The 18,479-nt window shown below is 49.7% G+C and overlaps 2 protein-coding genes across 6 annotated transcripts in view; one reads left to right on the top strand and one right to left on the bottom strand.

The window, feature by feature from the left end:
- Positions 1-5,646, top strand: part of CCNYL1 (cyclin Y like 1) — a 43,306-nt gene extending 37,660 nt beyond the window's left edge. For all 5 annotated transcript variants that reach the window (XM_053947168.1, XM_053947167.1, XM_053947166.1 and 2 more), the window contains 2 exons: positions 910-1,072; positions 3,890-5,646. In XM_053947168.1, the coding sequence (XP_053803143.1) occupies positions 910-1,072; positions 3,890-4,006 (280 nt within the window). In that variant the 3' untranslated portion in view covers positions 4,007-5,646. The remainder of the gene's footprint in view (positions 1-909; positions 1,073-3,889) is intronic.
- Positions 5,647-8,803: 3,157 nt separating this feature from the next.
- FZD5 (frizzled class receptor 5) lies at positions 8,804-13,378 on the bottom strand. Its single transcript, XM_053948294.1, has one exon. The coding sequence runs from the start codon at positions 13,286-13,288 to the stop codon at positions 11,558-11,560; it is 1,731 nt and encodes a 576-aa protein (XP_053804269.1). The 5' UTR covers positions 13,289-13,378; the 3' UTR covers positions 8,804-11,557.
- Between the last annotated feature and the right edge of the window lie 5,101 nt (positions 13,379-18,479).

The raw sequence follows: 18,479 nt of genomic DNA, 5'->3' as shown, positions 1-18,479 counted from the left end.
ATACAGCTGCTAAATTTTGTCGGGACAGATTTGCTACCTGTAAGGGCTGTTGTTGAGTTGTTAAACTGAATTGCTGGTCTTGTGTACCACCAGTTTCTTTTTAGGTTAATTTGTAAAATACTGTTTTTCCTCTGTAGAACATCTCTGCTTTAGCTGACTACATTACAGTAGCTGAAGCAATTTTTTTTCATGTCATGGCACTAGCCACACTTTCTTCCAAGTATTTTGCCCAGTGAAAACAGACTATGAGAGTAAAAACTGGACAGTGCCCTTTGACATAGTACTTTGTTATCCTGCCTAATGCTATTGAGGAGAAAATTCCTTCTCCCACCTAATGCTGCTTATTTATTTTTTTATTTATTTATTGAAGATGAATCCATGTTGCTTCAAGAGGCTTTTTTCTGTGAGATAATAGCAGCAGCTCTTCATAGATCCATTTGTTGCCGTGGTGATCTGCCTACTCCTTTTGTTAGTCCGCCTCTGCTTCAATAAACCCCCTTCCTGTTATCAGCCTGCTGAAAATGTCTGCAAGTTCTTCAGAGCTAATAAACAGCATACATCATTCCTTTCATCTGATCACTATAGTGTGGGGCCGTATGAGAGTGAGAATGGCGCATGAATTGTACAGCTGCACTAATGGAACTCCGAAGAATGAACCTCCCCGCTCAGCCCAGCGAGTGCACGACAGGGCACTGCCTTCCGAGCCGAGCCGGAGGTGCCAGGACTCAAAAGCTGCACCTTGTTTTGAGCACCAGGGAATGACCTGTCTCTCGAAACTAATAATGCAGAGCTCTCAGTGACCTGTTTCAAAGTTGCTGGGTTTAAAACAAGCTTGAGGTCTCTTCAGTTTTTTCAGCCAGCTAAAACAATCTTTTTTTTCCTTTGTCTCTTGTCCCTTACGCCTCCTAGGAACGAGATGGAAAGACACTTCTTGGAGCTGCTGCAGTTTAATATCAATGTTCCTGCCAGTGTTTACGCCAAATACTACTTTGATCTTCGCTCCCTAGCAGATGACAATAACCTGAGCTTTCTGCTGGAGCCTCTCAGTAAAGAGAGAGCACAGAAGCTGGAGGTAAATGGTCTGAGAGTGGCTGAGCAGGGGACTCCTCTGTCTTGTATGAGTAGTAGGAGCATCTGTTGCTAATCATGTTAAGTGGCAGTTAGAAAAACTAAAAAGCTTTCAGATTAGTGTATTACAGGGTAATTTAACCCCTTTATAAATACAGTTAGCACTTCTAAAACCATGCATAGGCTAAGATAGAACTCTGAGGAAAGGAAAGGTTTTGGAAGAGATTACAAAAGTCTAGCAGATAGCAAAATAAAATTGATGTTATTTTGGGAACTGTAGTTCAGCTAGGCTACTTAAGATTGAAAGGATTAGTGTCATATGTAATGGATTGTCTGTCCTTCCCTGGTCACAGTCTGTATGCCAAGCACCTAGAGACAGTCACATTCAGACCCTTCTAAATACTACCAGATGAAGGTTTCCCACTGTATCCCACTGCACAGCTGCTTTCAGATGTAGAGGGAGCACTCTTACTGCTCTCATGGTTTAATAAACAATTAAACCATGCCCCCATGTCTGGGGGCAGCTGCAGAAATAAATTGTGGCTTCCCACCTTTCCAGAGCAATGTTGCTTTAAGATAAGCTTTTGGACTAGCCCCTTCTTGGGAATCCTTCAGAATGCCCAGAGGAGAGTAAATGCAGAATACTGTCCCTTTCTGCTCCGTGGAAAGGCTGCCCTTGTGGGGAGGCCCCGCAGCCTTCTTGGCACGAAGGCTCATTTTAAAAAGCTTTAACTTCTGCAGAGTCAGTCTTCCTAGTTGCTGGAGATATGTAAGACATTTTGAAAATGTACAAATTACCTGGGTTCCCAGGGAAATTTCTTGTTGGATCAATGCAACCTTTCATCTGTCCAGGTTTAATTGATGACTCTGCATGTTGTTTTGTTGACCTTTCAACAAAAGCATTACCACAGGCCCTGTACACACTGATACCACAGTCCCTTTCAGAGAGGGGTGTGCTGCGGATTCTTGGCTTATATTGTTCCATTGTCCACCCCCAATATTCTGCCAAGGGCTAGGGATTTTATTTTGTCCCATAAGTGCCTGAACTTCAGGAGTAAGTGGGATCCCTCCTGGTCCTTTGGAATGATAAGTATGATATGCCTATGAATTCCTCTATTTAAAGTTAAGCAGTGCAGCTCTTCTGCTTTGTCTCACCCTTGTTACTTGCACTTTAAGCTAACACTGTCACTAATTGTAAATGTGGTTGTAGGGCAGTTCATAGTCCACAGGAAATTGTTTACTGAACTGCTCAGTGCCAGGGCATAAGTGGATGATTTACAGATTGTGAGCCTGTTTTGTTTCTTCTTTCTTAGTATTTGGGGGCTTGGTATTTAAAACCAGAGTAATTTCCAGACCGGTATGTAATTTGCTATCATGCACTTACTAATGCATTTATATTGAACATTTTGGAGGCTAATTCTAAAATGTAATAAATATTTAGACTATTTGCTAAAATTTTTAATTCTACCTTTCGGTTACAAGCACATAAGCAGCTGATAGGAGCCTGTATAAAGCAGTGAACTAGTGAATTCCAGAAACTGAAAACTGATTTACACCATATGGGCAACTGGGGCTAAATATGTCAACACAGGTTGCTGTGTGATTGATGTGCTAGCATTAAAGCAGGATGGAGAGTCTGTCTGGTCTTGCACCAGGAGCTCATGCCGCCAGTGTCTCAAAGAATGCCACTCTTGAGCCAAATGCATGCCTCCAGAAGGTCGGCAGAAATAAATGTAAATAATTATTTTAAAATACACTTAGAACTTTATTCATGCTCAGAGTGCTTTTCACCTTTTGAACTTGCAGAACACTGGGCTGTGCTGAATGGGTGCTGCCTTAAAGGGAAGGTGTAGGCTTGTAGCTGATCACAGGACTCTGAAAGTTCATCTGGTGATAGGTGGTAAATTATTAATAGAAGTAAAGGTTCAGGGCTGAAATTCAGTTTGACTTTTTTATTACATGTATCCTTATTAATTTGCATTGATAATGCCTGAAGGCTCCAATCAGAAATAGGCCTTGCAGGGAGGAGAGACAGTATTTTTTTTGACAATTGTGTTATTAGGATTTAAATAATTCAGCTTGTTACTAGAATAGCTAAATAAGCAGGGCAGAGACAAGCCAATAAATGGATGGAAAAGCAGTTCAACACTAGATTGTCTACATGTGCTAATATTTAATTGCTATAATAAAGTACCATGGCTGCCCTCCCATCTCAGATCACGGGGGTGATCCTGTTAAGAAAGAATAAAGAATATGTTGGGAGTGAGGATGTAGAGAAGGTAAAGGCAAAACAGACACCCTAGTAGAAATTCATTTCCTTGGCTTGCTCATCCTGAGTGGCCAAGGGTAAGATGCCCAAGGGAGCACAGAAACCTTTTCAGTTTGAACCTTTTCTCTCAGAGAAATGCCTGTGTGCATTACTGCACTGTTAAAATAACATTTTTGTGCTGCTGCATGCACCAGACCCAGCTACTAGGGGTGATTTCCAACATAACTTCCACAAACTTAAGTCTGAAATGGATCCAAGTTTTTCATTAGATAGTGAGACTGGTAAAATAAAGAAGATACTTGTATGTGGAAACCACTCACCTTCTTTAGGTCTGCCTTTCTGATGGCTGGGGTTCATGTTTATCTGGGGACAGACCCCATTACTATTTTCCCTGCAGAGTAGTCCTTATTTATTGTCATTCTGGATAAAAGCCAGAAGTGTCACTGCTGCAGAGCACCTGTGATGTTAGTATTGCACTTGTAAAACCTCCCTTGGAACATTCAAACTTTCCTAATGTGGACTTTTCATTTTGTGTCTGTCTGTGGTGTCCAGGCAATCTCCCGGCTGTGTGAAGACAAATACAAAGACTTGTCAAAAGCTGCTATGAGACGATCTTTCAGTGCTGATAACTTAGTAGGTATCCGCCGTTCTAATGCCATCCTCTCCTGAGGAGAGAGCAGGGTGCAGCACCAGGAACCAGCATCCACAGGAACCGGAGGAATCCACCACTCCACGCACGCAAGCCAGCGGTGATGGTGTCTTCCAGCAAGGGGAAGTGAGAGAGTCAATCAGCCAAGGGAGCCCAGAGCTTGAGGAACATACTTGGTGCAAAAGACAAGACCTTTGTCAAATCAACTCTCTCCTCCTTTTAATGTATCCAGAGGTGCAAAAACAAACTTCTCTCCTTGTCTCCCCCACAGATGTTTGCTTACTATGTAGGCCTATAGCTGTGAACTCTTGAGGTTTTTAATAATAAGTAGTTTTAAATTTTAGAATTTAAACACTAACCACATGACTATAGTTACAATGTTCTTCCCTCCTCTCCCCTGTCATCCAGCGTCTTCACTGCATTTGTATTTCAGGTCAATGCAGTGTTAACAAAAACAACACATGGGACTCCTAAAGTATAAAGCCACTCTGGAGCTGAAAACAGTAGCATAGACACGTACGTGTTGATGGCTTTTCCCTGGTTTGGCTACTAAAAGCTGCTATTATTGGTGATGTGTTCATACCAAGAAGCTGCCCAGCAGGAAGGAATTCCATCTCTGCACCCACAACTTCACTCCAGTAAAGATTGTCAAAAGACTTTGAATGTTTTGACTGGGGGCAGAGATATGGTTTTATGTATTGTTAAAATGTATAGGGTCCATGCTGCATTTCTTGTGAATTATGGTGCTTCTCTCATTTTCTAATACTTATAGTGCTCTGGAAGAGATGTAATCTGTGTATTTTTCTGAGGCATTGAATGAAAAAGTTGGTCTGGAAACACCATCACCATCCCAAACAGTGTAGCAATCCAGTGGTGAATGGCGTGTGTGCAGCACTGCTTCTCTGAGTTCTACTGCAGATCTCTTGTGCTATATACAGTGAGTTCCTAAAGCTGATATTGTGCATCCATCTGGCTCTCCTTGGGTTTCAGATTCCTGGGAGGAAGTTACATTCATAATGAGACAATAATGAGTTTGAGAATCCTGGACTACCTATCAAGGTAGATGGAAAAATATTGTGTTCAACTGAGAATTATCAAAAAGCTTTCTATAAACCTTTTTTTTTTCTCCCAAAGTGAATTTTATCTTGTGCAACTGCTCTAGAGGCTTGGGGTTTGCTCTTTCTGAGACTTTAGAACAGAGCTTACTTTCAAGCTCTGAAACTGAACTCTAAACAGGATAAGTATTATTATAGACTCTTCCTGTTACAAGTCTTTGTAGTATCTTCCCTTCTTGGATCCAGATAGGTTCTGGGCAGTGTCCTAGGAGCAGATCTCCCTCTGAATGAGACGGGTTTTGTGCACTTCCTCTTACAGGCAAGGCCCAGAAACTTACAGTGAACAACAAGTCCATCTGCCTTTGGGAGTGGGGCTGTGTGAGTGCCATCATCAGTGTGGCTGCACTCAGCTGTTCAAATGCTGCATACAGCCTTTTGCAGTATGCAAATGTGCCAGCCCCTGGCTCCCAAACCCACGGGACTTGGCACTTCAGGTATTGATCACAATTCAATACTGAAAATAACACTACATCTTCAGGTGGTTTTCCTTTCTCATGTTTGTATTAAAAGAAAAGCTAATAAACTCTATTTTAATTAAAGATAAAGGTGAAGGGTGTGTTCTGTACAGCTGTTAGATTCCACTGCCCTTCAAAAAAAGGGAAAAGGAGAAAAAAAAAAAAAAAAGAAACCCCAGGGCTGTGTGTTAAGGCCTCTCCATTCCCTGTCACCATTCAGCCTATCCCCTTCATTTAGTGCCCATGGGCTGGCAATGTCTGGGAGCAGGCAGCAGACTCCTGGGCAGGGTGCATCCCTGCATGGCTGCCCAGATCTTCCCACATGGTCTTTGGATTTAGAACTTGACTTGGGCTGCTCAAATAAACCACTGACTGACAGTTTCCTTGCACTTCAATGGGCTTTAAGTAGGGCTATTCTCTCTGGAGGCAATTTGATGGTTTTTAAGTCCTCCCTTGAGGAGCACTAAATTGGAAGCTACAAGTGACCAGCTCCTGGATTGACTTGTGACCTAATTGCTAACGAGCTTTGCTTCCATCAGCAGGGCCAGTGCCTTCAGCTGTGTGGGATCAGTCTGGTGCACTCTGCTGTGGGGCTGCTCCAGAAGCAGCCACTCACTGTGAGCTGCTCAGCAGAGACTGGGGCCACTTGGTTCTCTTTTTTGCCAGATGAGATGGTGACTCTTCCTGCTGATCTGGGTGGCAGGTGAATGATGTCTCAAGCTGATGGCTGCTTCTGCAGTACATCCTACAGGAGACAGCTGCTATGAACCTAATTTTTGAATATTGCCTGGCTTTAGTTTTACTGTAGCCCAAAGCACATTATCAATGGGATTTTGATCTGCTCAGCAGATACTAAGCAGGCCTGAACACCAAGTGAGCTTCTTAAGAGGAAAAAATAGCAATTCTGTTTACCATGGTACCCCTAAAAGAGTTAGATTCTGGAAAACACAGCTAGTGTATTTCTTAGCTAAACAATAAAAAGTAAGCCATACAGCTCCCTTTTGAAGTGCTGGGCAGTAAGAGTGTTTCAGAAAGAATTGCAATAGAGGTGGTTCTGCTGGACAATTAACTGTGAAGGGGTAATACCCTTCGATTAGTACTACTCTATATGCTGGCAACACTTTTCTCGAAGAGGCAAAAGAAAAATTACAATCATGGTCAGAATACTGAAATTGCAGAGACTGTTAGCAATCTCTGCTCCCAGGGAAGAGCAACTGGCTATGGGATCAATGTACCTTGTTTTTCTTAATCCAATATCTGAATAATATTTAATCTATGTTGAAGTGACCTGTGCCTGCTTTCAGTTCCAGGGTAGCACTCCCCATCTGGCAGTAAATGCTGTTTGCAGAGACAATAGCTGTGTTATGGCCTAGCAAGAGTGATTTGAGTACCAGCCAGACTAGCAGGGGCAGCGTGTGTTAGCAGTCAGCAGGGGCAGGAGGCTGTTTGTGGAGGCCATGGAGATGTTTGTGGGCTACAAGATGCCCTTGGGCTCCATCAGCCCTTCCCTTTGTATACAAGGACTGTGTATTTTGTTTCCAAGGGAATTTTATGAGAACTACTTCAGTTTGGGTTTGGCAGTTAAGAGGACAGGCACTTGAGGGATGGAATAAATGTCAAGACCACTGCTCCTGGATAAGAGTATAGGTGTCAAGCATACCCTGAGCAAGCAGAATTGGACAGAAGAGCCATTGAGGCAAGAGCTTGCACAGGAGTTTGGCAGGAATGCTCAGGGCAGGGTGACCTGCTCTGTTCACAGCTCAGCACTGGGCAGGCTACAGCCTCCATCCTATCCTGGGATTTCCCACAGCACCGTAGTGCAGGGCAATGACACAGAACTGGTATTCCATATCATTACCTGGGAAAACTATCCTTGCACCAAATAAGCTGTTTGCCAATATAGTGTGAATTACAGGGTGCTGCCAAGTGACTGTAGTGCCCTTTCTAACATCCACCCGCCCAATGGACTGGCAAAAGAGCACTTAAATGGCAGAGCATGGGCCTGTTTGTTGTAGCACTACCTAAAAGTCTCAGGCTGCCTTCACAGACATGGCATTTTCTAGGTGAAATAACCGGTCCCCATGCCGTCAGACACTGTCATTCCCCATGCCACCCAGCCTGAACTTGTGCTGTATTTGCACCCTTCAGCCCCAGGGAAGCCGGTGACTGCCTCGAGGGTGGCTGTGCTCACGGGGACACAGTCCTGCAGGTGATTCACACTCTGCCTGCAGGAAAGGCCCTTTCCTTGCTTGGAAACAGTGGCTTGAGGTAGGTGGTGGATGGCAGTGCTGCCAAACTCCTGTTTACCAAGGCGCTCAGGACACAACAGCTTCCTGGCAGGCAAGAATGACAACAAGGCTGCCAGCAAGGTGCTGGAGTTACTTCTGCAAGCAAGCAGTGAGTGTCCACAGCTCCTTGAGAAGAACCTGATGCTGAAATGGTTCATGTTCACCCCAAAACTGCTGCCCTTCAAGCAATAGGATCAGCCCCAATGGTGTGTTTTGCCTGTACTTGAGAATGGGGGGGCAGATCCCTGCAGAATCAGGTGAGTCAGGCTGTGGGACTGTCAGGTTTATCACTGGGTGCTGGAATGCTGCTTCCAGGTAAGAGATCCTATCTGGTGGGACCTGGTGTGTGTGCCTACACACCTAACTAGATAGTAGAGTCCTGCACCATTAGTCACCAGGGAGCCAGCCTTAACCCCTTGCTGTCCCTCCCCAAGTGCTCCTCGCAGATGGAAGCACAGCCACCCAAATGGGCCAGCATGCAGCATCCTGCTTGGCTAGGAGCTGTCATCTGCTTAGCCTTAGGAGTATCAAAGGGCACCTCTTCAGGGCCTGATCTCAGCACAGGGCAAGGGACACGTACTGTGCAAACTGCAGAATGCAAATAAAAGTTGATAGTTAACCCTCTTTTAGCAGTGAGGAGTGACCTTGGCCCGTCAGGGAACGCGCTGTCAGCGTGGTCACGGGCACAGCCAGCACGGCCGCCCCCGAGCACAGAACCTGGCGCAGGGCAGAGCCTGGCACTGAGGGCATGGATGTGTGACATCCTCCGTGCCAAAGGCAGCGCTGCGTGGGGTTCGTGCACATGGAACATGCTATTCCTGTGCCACGCAAGTGCAGTTGCCTCACCAGTTCCCCACGATCCCCAGTGATAAGAGCCCTACTTGGCCCTCCAGCACACGCCTCCCCCTCACCCAACAGGTACGCTTTTAAGGTAATAAACACTCTAACAAAAGCAGAAGTAAAGAAAACAACACACGCTATTTTTTATCCTCATAAATAACTAATCTTGATACTTCTCTTTGAATAAAATTTCTTCAGCTTTTCACATAATATAGTACAGTTATTTAAGCAACATTGAACAGCATCGGTAACGGAAGAGGCAAACCCCAACATGTAAATTGGCTACAGCAGACAGGGCACAGGCAACGGCTCCTTCCCCCCTCCTGCCACTTGTTGCTGAGAAGCCAGGCTCAAACACGAGTTGATTGTATTACCCTACCATTACATCAAAGCTGAAAATGCTCTTGCATTTTTCAATAGGCAACGGTTTGTAGCTAATCCTGGATTTCTTTACACAGTCAGTTGCACTTTGGAAAAAACAAAAACAGCAAAATACCACCTTTGACATGGTTTTGTTCATTGTATTGCATGATGTGTGTTTAGCTGTATCTACAAAAGGCACTAAAGAGACAGAGGAGTCCAGCAAGGTGCGGACTGGAGGAGATTGGAATCATTTAATGCCCTGGATTACAGCACGAGACTACCCACAGTGTCTCTGCGCCTGACCTGCCTCATTGCTGAGAACACACCTGTCCCTAACCTGTATCAAAGGTCACTACAGCTCCTTTATGTACAAATTAGGCTATAATACAACTATTCACAGTGTGTAACACAATATGGTGCAATTCTGTCCACAATAAAGTACTCCAACCTGCTAGAGGGGGTGAGCCCTATTGCAAGAGTGTGGATGGGTGCAGCTGAACAATCCCTGGTGAGCCCTCCATCCTTGCACCTCTATCTCCTCTATCCAGGACTCCCCAGAGACACTCATGCAGTACCTTTATCCGGAGATGTGCCACTTGAGAGTTCCCTCACTTCCCAGGTTTTGGTTTTAAAATGAGGCGGAAACCTTTTTGACTGAAGTGGTCCAAAGGTGTTAAGATCAACCTCAGATCCTTGCAGTCCTGCAGGAGCAAAGCCAGCAGTTGCTCTCCAGTGCTTGAACAGCTGGGTCACAGTGCCATGCTTGATGAAGGGCAAAAAGGACTCCAGTAATGGCTGGGAGTTACATACATCACCACTGCTTAGGACAGGTGGAAAAAAAAATTAATACTCAGGTGCTTTCACAAGTGGCCAGAGGCAGCCAGCCTCATCCTGCACCACAGCTGGAGCCCCTTGCCCTGGCTGCATTTAGTGACTTTGACAACAGGGCCCCCCCAACATTATTCTACTTACTGAAACCCAGCTGTCACCACTGCTTAATGCCAGGCAATGGTTTTGTCAGTGCTCAGCTGCTGTCTGATCCAGGGAAGTGAAAAAGGCTTGGGAAGTTGGAGGAAAAGAGGTGTGAGTGCTCAGCTAAGTTTTCCTAAATTAACTGCTCCATCTCAAACCTGGTACTCTCTCAGCAGAGGCACAGCTTTGAAAAAAGCAGCAACAAGTATTGAAGCCGACTGACTGGAAAACCCAGCTGCTGCTCTGGAGAGACAGCCTGCCACCTGGCTGGGACACCCCCGTGCAGTCACGGCTCACTGCAGGGGCGCAAGCACCCTTTTAGGGTTGGTTGTGCCGCACTCAGCTGCTGTGCCACATGCCACAGCTGGCGGGCAGGACACAGGGCCTGCCTCCCTCACCCCAGGTAACCCACACGGGACAAGGGGGGCCGAGGAACTCACCCCACTGCAGAGGCGAGAGGCGTGAGCAGCGCCGACCCTTCCCAGGGCAAAGGGCAGCTCAGGAGAGCCCGCTCTCGGTGCCAGAGCCAGCGGGGCCAGGACTCCTTGCAAACCCCGTGCTGGGCCGGCAGCCTCACCACCCACACGGCCCCTTGTGCAGCCCCCCGGGCCGAGTGGCTCCATGGGCAGTGCAGCTGGCTGCCCATCGCAGAGCAGGGGGACGGTGCCACCCAGCTGTGCCCACCGGAGCCAGCTCCTGCCCGGTCCTGAGCCCCTGACTGAAGGGAGCCAGATGTGCTTGCCCAGGGCAGAAGGGACCGCAGGGGATCACCTGGTCCCTGTCTGCACTGCAGACAGCTGGGAGCCTGTCCCTGTGGCAGAGCCTCTCCACGGCCCCTTCCTCCTGCACTGCCACCACCCGTGAAGCCCCCGGCCCGCACAGCTCCTCCCCTCCTGCTCAGCGTGCAGCTGCCTGAGCAGGGCCAGCGGCTGCCTCGCACCAGGGCCCCCAGGCTTCTCCTCCTCAACATGCAGCTGTGCCTGGGGGCTCTGGGGGCACTGAGGGCAGTCTCCTGCTCTGCCCAGGGCACCCAGGGAAGCAGCATCCCCCTGCCAGCTCTCCCTGACCAGTCTCTGGGCTTTAGTGAGGGGCTCAGTGGCAGTGCCAGCCCCCACCTGGGGTTGGAGGCCACCATCTGCTGCCCTGCCTGCTACAGCTCTGCCTTTCACCCCAGCACCAGCAGACCTGCCCAGAGGCTCGCTGTGGGACGCAAATCAGTGCTTGAGGGCCTACTTCCACCCAACTGGCCTACAGGCAGCAGCATGCCAGGACTCCAACCAGGATGTGGGACCCCAAATGGGGTATACATGGCAGTGCCAGGCTCCAGACCTCCCCATCCCTCTGCCCCTACATAGCTGGCAGCACCTCCTCCTGCCCTGCCTGGGGCTGCAGCTGCTCTGTGCCCGTGGTCCCAGGCAGCACCACCACAGTGGGGCTGAAGATGCCAGGGGTGGCCCAGCTGTCACCCCCTCTTCTGTGGCCCAGGGTCTTCGCAACCCTCTCCTCCCTGTGGCTGGGGTCACCGAAGCTCCGTCTGGTCACACATGGGACAGTGGGACCTGCTTGTGGTAGGAGGCCATACTGGGCAGTACCGTCCTGCCCACCAGTGCCGGGCTGGCCTCGCCGTACACAGAGGCGCCCGCAGGCTTCCTGGCCCGGCAGCAGCGAGTGGTGAAGTGCCTCCAGGACTCGAGTGTCTTGCCAGACCAGATCCAAACGCCGGAGGTGATCCCCACCACAAGGCACATGAAGTACTTAAGCATGAAGACAGCATAGTCAGGCTTGGGGCGGTGAGGGTCCCCCGGGCAGGAGCAGTTCTGTGCCTGCTCCCAGGCCTCCCGGTTGTGCTGCTCATAGATGTAGCAGGCAATGACGATGGTGGCAGGCACGGTGTAAAGCACGGTGAAGATGCCGATGCGGATCATCAGCTTCTCCAGCTTGTCAGTTTTGGTGCCGCCCTGCTTGATCACACTGCGGATGCGAAAGAGCGAGACGAAGCCAGCCAGCAGGAAGAGGCTGCCGGTGAAGAGATAAACCACAAGTGGTGCCAGCACAAAGCCTCGCAGATTCTCCAGGCTCTGGTTGCCCACATAGCAAACCCCGGCCACCGGGTCACCGTCCACAGAGCTCAGTGCCAGTACAGCAATGGATTTGGCACTGGGGATGAGCCAGGCAGCCAGGTGGAAGTACTGCGAATAGCTGGCAATGGCCTCATTGCCCCACTTCATGCCAGCTGCCAGGAACCAGGTGAGGGACAGGATGACCCACCAGATGGAGCTGGCCATGCCGAAGAAGTAGAGGAGAAGGAAAACCACGGTGCAGAGAGCAGGGCCTGTGGTCTCGTAATGGATGTGGTGGTGCTCCGGGTTGCAAGCCACATTGGCATGCCCTGCCACCAGCCGCACGATGTAGCCCATGGAGACGAAGAGGTAGCAGGCAGAGAGGAAGATGATGGGGCGCTCAGGGTACTTAAAGCGTTCCATGTCAATGAGGAAGGTGGCCACGGTGGTTGAAGTGGAGAGGAAGCAGAGGATGGACCAGAGGCCGATCCAGAAGGTAGCGAAGGTCTTCTCATCCTGGGTGAAGTAGGGCTGGTAGCAGGGGATGGCACAGTTGAGTACCTTCCCAGTCCTGATGCGGTTGTACAGGGGATGGGACTCCTTGGAGATGGGGATCAGGGGCGCTCTGCACTTACAAGTCTGACCACAGTCCAGGCCTGAGAGGCGCTGCCCATCGAGTGGCGTCAGGTTTTTGGCCATGTCCTTGGCAGGGCGCGTGGGCTTCCCAAAGAAAGGCGGCAGGGTGGTGGCTTCCGTGTGGTTGTATCCCATGCAAAGCACCTCGGTGTCCCCCAGCACCGGCAAGCTGTCACAGCTCATCCTCTCGGGCCAGGCAAAGCCGTATTGCTGCATGATGGGCGAGCAGCCGGCCTTGGCCCGCTCGCAGACGGAGCGGCAGGGGGGCAGCGGCTTCGTATAGTCGGACAGGCAGATGGGGGTGTACATGCTGCAGAGGAAAAAGCGCAGGTCCGGGGAGCACTGGATCTCCACCAGCGGCCAAAACTGGTGCACTTCCAGCCCAGCCTCGTCCTGCGTGTCGTGGTTGAACTGGTTGGGCATGTAGGTGAGGTTGTAGCCGATGCCCTTGCACATCGGCACCGTGATCTCCTGGCACACCAGCGCCTTGGAGGCGGCGCGCCCCGCCGCCGGCAGCCCCAGCAGCAGCGGCAGCCCCAGCAGCAGCGGCACCGGCAGCCCCCGGCCGCCCATCGCCGCCGCGCGTCCTACCGCCCCCGCATGTCCTGGGCACCTGCCGCCTCCGCGCCGGGAGCGGGGCCCGGCCGGGAGCGAGAGCGGGATCCGGACCGCCGCCGCCGCCGCCGCCACCTGCGCTCTGGGGCGGGCGGGCGCCCCCGCTCCGCGCCGGTCCGCGCCCCGCCCTGCGCCCCGCCCGGGGACCGCCCTCGGCCCCGCCCCGCCGCTGGCCCCGCCCCGCCGGGGCTCCCCGCGGCCGCCCCCGCGCCGGGCACCGAGTCCCGCGGCTGCCCCGGCCCCCGCTGCTGGAGGCGTCCCGCTGGGTCCCCGTCCGCCGGCGCTCCGAGTCCCGCGGCGGCCCGGGGGCAGGCGGCGAAGTGAGAAGATGACGGTGCTGCCAAACCACTGACTGCTCCGCATCTGTGCGTCGCCTTCCCCTCTTGCCCGCCGGGCCCCTCCCGAGACCCGGGACCATCCGTCCCCCCAGCGCCGCCACGGCACGGCCCGGCCCCCCCGGCTCGGCGCGAAGAGCCAAGCGCCTAGAGGAGGAGGGCAGGCGGTGCCCCCGGCGCTGCTGCCGCTTCTCCCCTTCCTCCTCAAGCCCTTCAGCCCCTCTTCGCGGGATTGGGGCGAAGGGGGGAAACCCTGGGTAGGGGAAGGGAAGACGTGAAGGGGTCCTGGTCGGCTTTGCCTTGCTCCGGCCGTGGCACATCAGCCCGGGTACAAGGGGCACTGTAGCATCTACCGGCGCTGCCTCCCGCTGCTGCCCGGCGGGGCAGCGCTCCCGACTCCCGGAACGCTGAGCCTCGGCGGGAAGGAAAACCGCCCCTGCCCGGGTGCAGGCAGCTGCGCTACCACAGTCCTGCCCCGGATTCCGGTCGCCATCCGCTTCGGCCAGGCCTTTTTTTCCCTCCCAGGCGGGTGGCAGGCACTGCAGCGCAGCGCGAACCAACGACGAGACCGTGCTGGGGCAGAGGGCTCTGCCCAGCACCCTGGGACCGCGGGCTCCTGCCAGAACCACCGAGGTGGTCGCGCTCAGCTGCCAGGAATTCCAATCCTCCAGTCCATGCATTCATAAACACCGAAATTGCCAGCCCGATTTTCAAGCGCTTCCCTGAAAGCCCTGAAGCCCACGGCATGTTCAGGGCACACAGGGGAGCAGACCTGCTTCAGAAGCCAGATTTAGGGGTCCAGACTGCAGCTGCTATGGCACAGCCTTATTCTGACCAAGGCAGAAGGCTGCTCCCAAGCCCTTGCACAGGAGCTACTCACTCCACCTCAGTGGATGTGGATAGAAGGACAATTTAGACCAAAGTTCTTGCATCCAGCCCTGGATATACTAGTCAAGACATACCCACAGCACATCATAGATACAAATAGCTTGCATTCAAGGCCTGGGGCTGTGGAACACCAGCACCCAAAATACCCCTAACTGCACCCAGAGCCCACAAAGCAAATACTCAAATCATTACTTAGTTCTTGCCTTCCTCCCAGAAGTAAAACCTGGCTTGCTTACTGCTCTGAGGCCAGCAGCTGATGTAACCAGGGGCAGAGCACTGACTGCTGATAACCAAGGTCATCAGTCATTTTAAGGCGAGAGACCTCACGACCACCCCTGAAATCCACATCCACCCAGCCTAGGCATGCATATTACTTGGCACTGTCAACTTTGATGCTTAACAACGTTTTTTTTAAAAAGGAAAAAAAAAATCTCACATCCTTATACCTCTTTGCTTTACACTGTAAGTTTTCCCTGTAATAGAGCTATATAGAAGAAAATTATAAGTCACATGTTCCTTTGGAAGACATATCCTTGTAGAAGGAGTCATAACTTTTAATTCTCCTCAACAATGAGTTTCTGTGAACTAGCAGCCCAGCAGAAAGCAATCACAGACAGTTTCATTATAGCTGTCAGTTGATTATCCAAATTATAGCTGAGAGAAGAGGGCAGACTTTTTATTATCATCATTGCTGTACAATTAGAAAATGCTGATGAAGCTCCATAAGAGCAGAAATTGTCTTTTTTGTTGGCATTTTTCATTTTTATGAGCATTCTCTTGGGCAACGTCTTAGTTTGATTTGACACACAATGGGGAATGGGTACATAAGTGGGAAGAGAGAAGATAAGAAGAGGAAAATGGGGCAGCTCCTCATTTCAGTTAATCTATCAACTCTTGTAGCCTGGTTCAGGTTTTGCCACTCCTCCAGCTGTATCTAATTCTTAGAGCCTGGCTGTAAATAATGCTGTATTTGCTACACTGGGGACACATCAAATCCAATTAAGAGCCAGGTAGACATCTGTTGGCTTGCTCTGTGCTTCTGTTTCCTTTTTTTTTTTTTTTTTATGAATATGTAGCAGAACAACCAGAGCAGGATTAAATATGGGGTAAGTGCAAGTGCAGTTGATAGGTTCGTTACTCATCTCTTCAGTACAGTATGAGAGTACAGCGCTTTATGTGCATCCATCACTATTAGTAACAGAAGATGTGTCTGCACAAAATTTACTGTCAAATTTACTGTCAAACCCTGCAGACAAAAAAGGAAGTGTATCCTGGCCCTAAGAAAATGCTTTTGTAGTTAAAAAAACTCTTAAATTATTAAAAATCACTTTACCTTTTATCCATGTGCAGAAGTGTCCATGAAGCTCCACCATACTAGACAGGTCTTCTTGGGAACTCATCTAACCCCTGCTCCTGGCTCCAGCCCAGAGGATTCAGGCATGGACTGACAATACGTGTCCTTACAGACATACCTTCCACCCACTGAGGCGTTTTCAGCTGGGATGCAGTGGTTCCTGGTAGAAGCAGAAAGTAAAAAGGTGATAATATTTCTGTGTTTAGTTCTTTCACTGCTGACTGTCAGTGTACACTGTTTACCTGGACAAATTGCTTTTGTGAAAGATACCATGACTTTTAAAAGACTTTAGAAAAGGACTAAGTGAGTTTCCTTTGTAAAGACTGGCTATTGCCCTTGCCCTTGTTAGAGGACTCAGCAGACTTTTGCAAAGAGCTTTTCAGCCCAGGCTTTGGGCAGGGACAAAGCCAGAAAACACTGATCTCGCTCTTGGCTTTGCCGGCACCAAAGCAGGGCAGGAACCTCCTGCCCCTCTTGTCATAGGATCAGCACACCACCCCTTGGCCCTCGACCCTTCTTGCTTGAAGCAGCAAATCCTGGTTTTGTCCTCACTGCTGACAAGTCTCCAGCTCCCAGGAAGGGAGCAGTGGGGGCCTAGCACAGGTGATTCCGGTCTCCCAGTGCTGGTGGGCAGCCTGCCAGTCACCCCAGCTGGAGGCTGTGCTGGCTCAGGCATTGCTCAAATTAGCAGTGACCCCTGATAACAAATTGCTTGAGTGAGGAGGTGCTGGGGACCATAAGGTGGTTTGCAGCACTACAAGACTGTGCCTTACTGCCTGTCACGAGTGCAGGAACAGACATCCCTTTTGGCATCATGGTGCAGCCCCCAGGTAGCACCAGCACAGCAGACCACTGTGTACTGGTACAAAAGGATATCAGTGTTTGCACCACACTGAGGACACAGCTGCATGCTGCACAAAGGCAGGTGTGCTTCTGCTTCCACCCGTGGCAAGTGTTTGCCTTCCCACCCGAGAGCTGCAGCTCCAGGCTGCCTGTGCTGCAAACCCCAGCACCAAGACTGACCTCATGTAACAGCACCTGGAGCGGGGGGCTCCTAAATAAGATTAAGGTACTTGCTGCACTGTAGGCAGGAGGGACCTGACAGGCAGGAAGACACAGGGACTCTTTGGCCCTTTGCAAGCAGGCAGAGCAGAGTGAGAATCACTGCCTGCATTTGCAGAGGGACCTTGCACACAAATCCTACTGAAGTGCAACAGCAGCAGGGATGAACATTTCTCCTGTGCCCAAATGAATTAAAGGCTGCGGCCTGGGGACAGGAATTCAGATTTAAATCACTTGAATGCTTTTCACCATGCCTTACTGAAATGCCCTTAAAAATCCTAGCTTACATCAATACAATTTGTTTTTATATACACCTGTGCAATTACACACCTTAACATATTGCAGGAAAACGAAGCCATGCCAAACTGTAGCCATATCCAAAAAGTTACATGGAACTTGAAAACTTCTGAGTGAAATCCAAAACTTGATTTCTAACAGTGACACAGACTTTAGCAACACCTAATTAACACAAGTGCTGCAGTTTGTAAAATGCCACCAGAAGTTCAGGTAAATAAGACGAAAGTAAAATCAGGCAGAGTGGCTGCACATAAAACTAATCTTGCCAAACTCATAACTTATTAGTTAACTATACTTGTACATATAAGTGCACACAAAATGTATGTAATAAGCTTTCTTTGGACCCCAGGAACTGGGAACCTTCCCAAGAGCCACAGTTGGAATACTGAAGGGATGTTCCTGTCCTGAGGTGCCACTACCCACAGCATGCAGTGGCAGGATCAGGGCCCTGGCCCAGAGCTGCAGGAGGGTTGGTGGTGATGAGGATGGGCCTCTGCCATGCCACAGCTATGGCTAGTCTTCAAATCTCCTTGCTGTGACTCACAACACTGAGCTAAAGAGGAAGCAGTGAAGTTCCTTACATCTAATTTTCTTGGGGGGTATAGTGCAGCCTGAAACATCTGAAACTTTTCAGATATGTAGTTTTTGAAACACAGCACATTATGCTTTTTATTTTCTTTTCTTTTTCTCTCAAAAGAAAACAGTCTCCATAGTTAAGTTGACATGATAAATTAGTATGGCCCTGGCAAAGCCCTCACTCTTCATTTGGCAAATACTTATTTATGGACTTTCAATTTGTGGCTTATGTAACAACAGGGTGAGTGACTTTCAAAAAAGCTCCGCCATGTATTGACCTGATACAGCCTAATGGGTCCTTCAGAGCAATTAGGATTTATTGTGTTAGTGCCTATTGTGTATAGAGACCATTTTAAAAACATGTGTTATTTACCCAGAAAGCAGTAATGACTGTTTAAATACAGTGAGATTGTTTCTTAAATTCTTGCTGCACTATACATTGCAAAGAAGATACTCCAAATATTTTTCAGAGTTAAATACTTTGCTCCAGTGGGATTTCCAAGCTGGATTATTGTATGGCACGTATATTTGTATGCCTATAGCTGTAAGCGAACCAAGCTCTCAGGAAAGCTGCAAAATGATCAGCCTTGAAGCATGAAATCTGATATTTTTTTCTCAACCAAGGCGCCAGTGCTTG

This window comes from Vidua chalybeata, chromosome 7, assembly GCF_026979565.1.
Source record: "Vidua chalybeata isolate OUT-0048 chromosome 7, bVidCha1 merged haplotype, whole genome shotgun sequence".
Lineage (NCBI taxonomy): Eukaryota > Metazoa > Chordata > Aves > Passeriformes > Viduidae > Vidua > Vidua chalybeata.
Note: the sequence above shows the minus strand (reverse complement) of the source record. Positions and strands in the feature narration are given on the sequence as shown.

Coding starts and splice junctions, on each gene's coding strand:
- FZD5 (XM_053948294.1), bottom strand. CDS start 13,288: ATGGGCGGCCGGGGGCTGCCGGTGCCGCTGCTGCTGGGGCTGCCGCTG.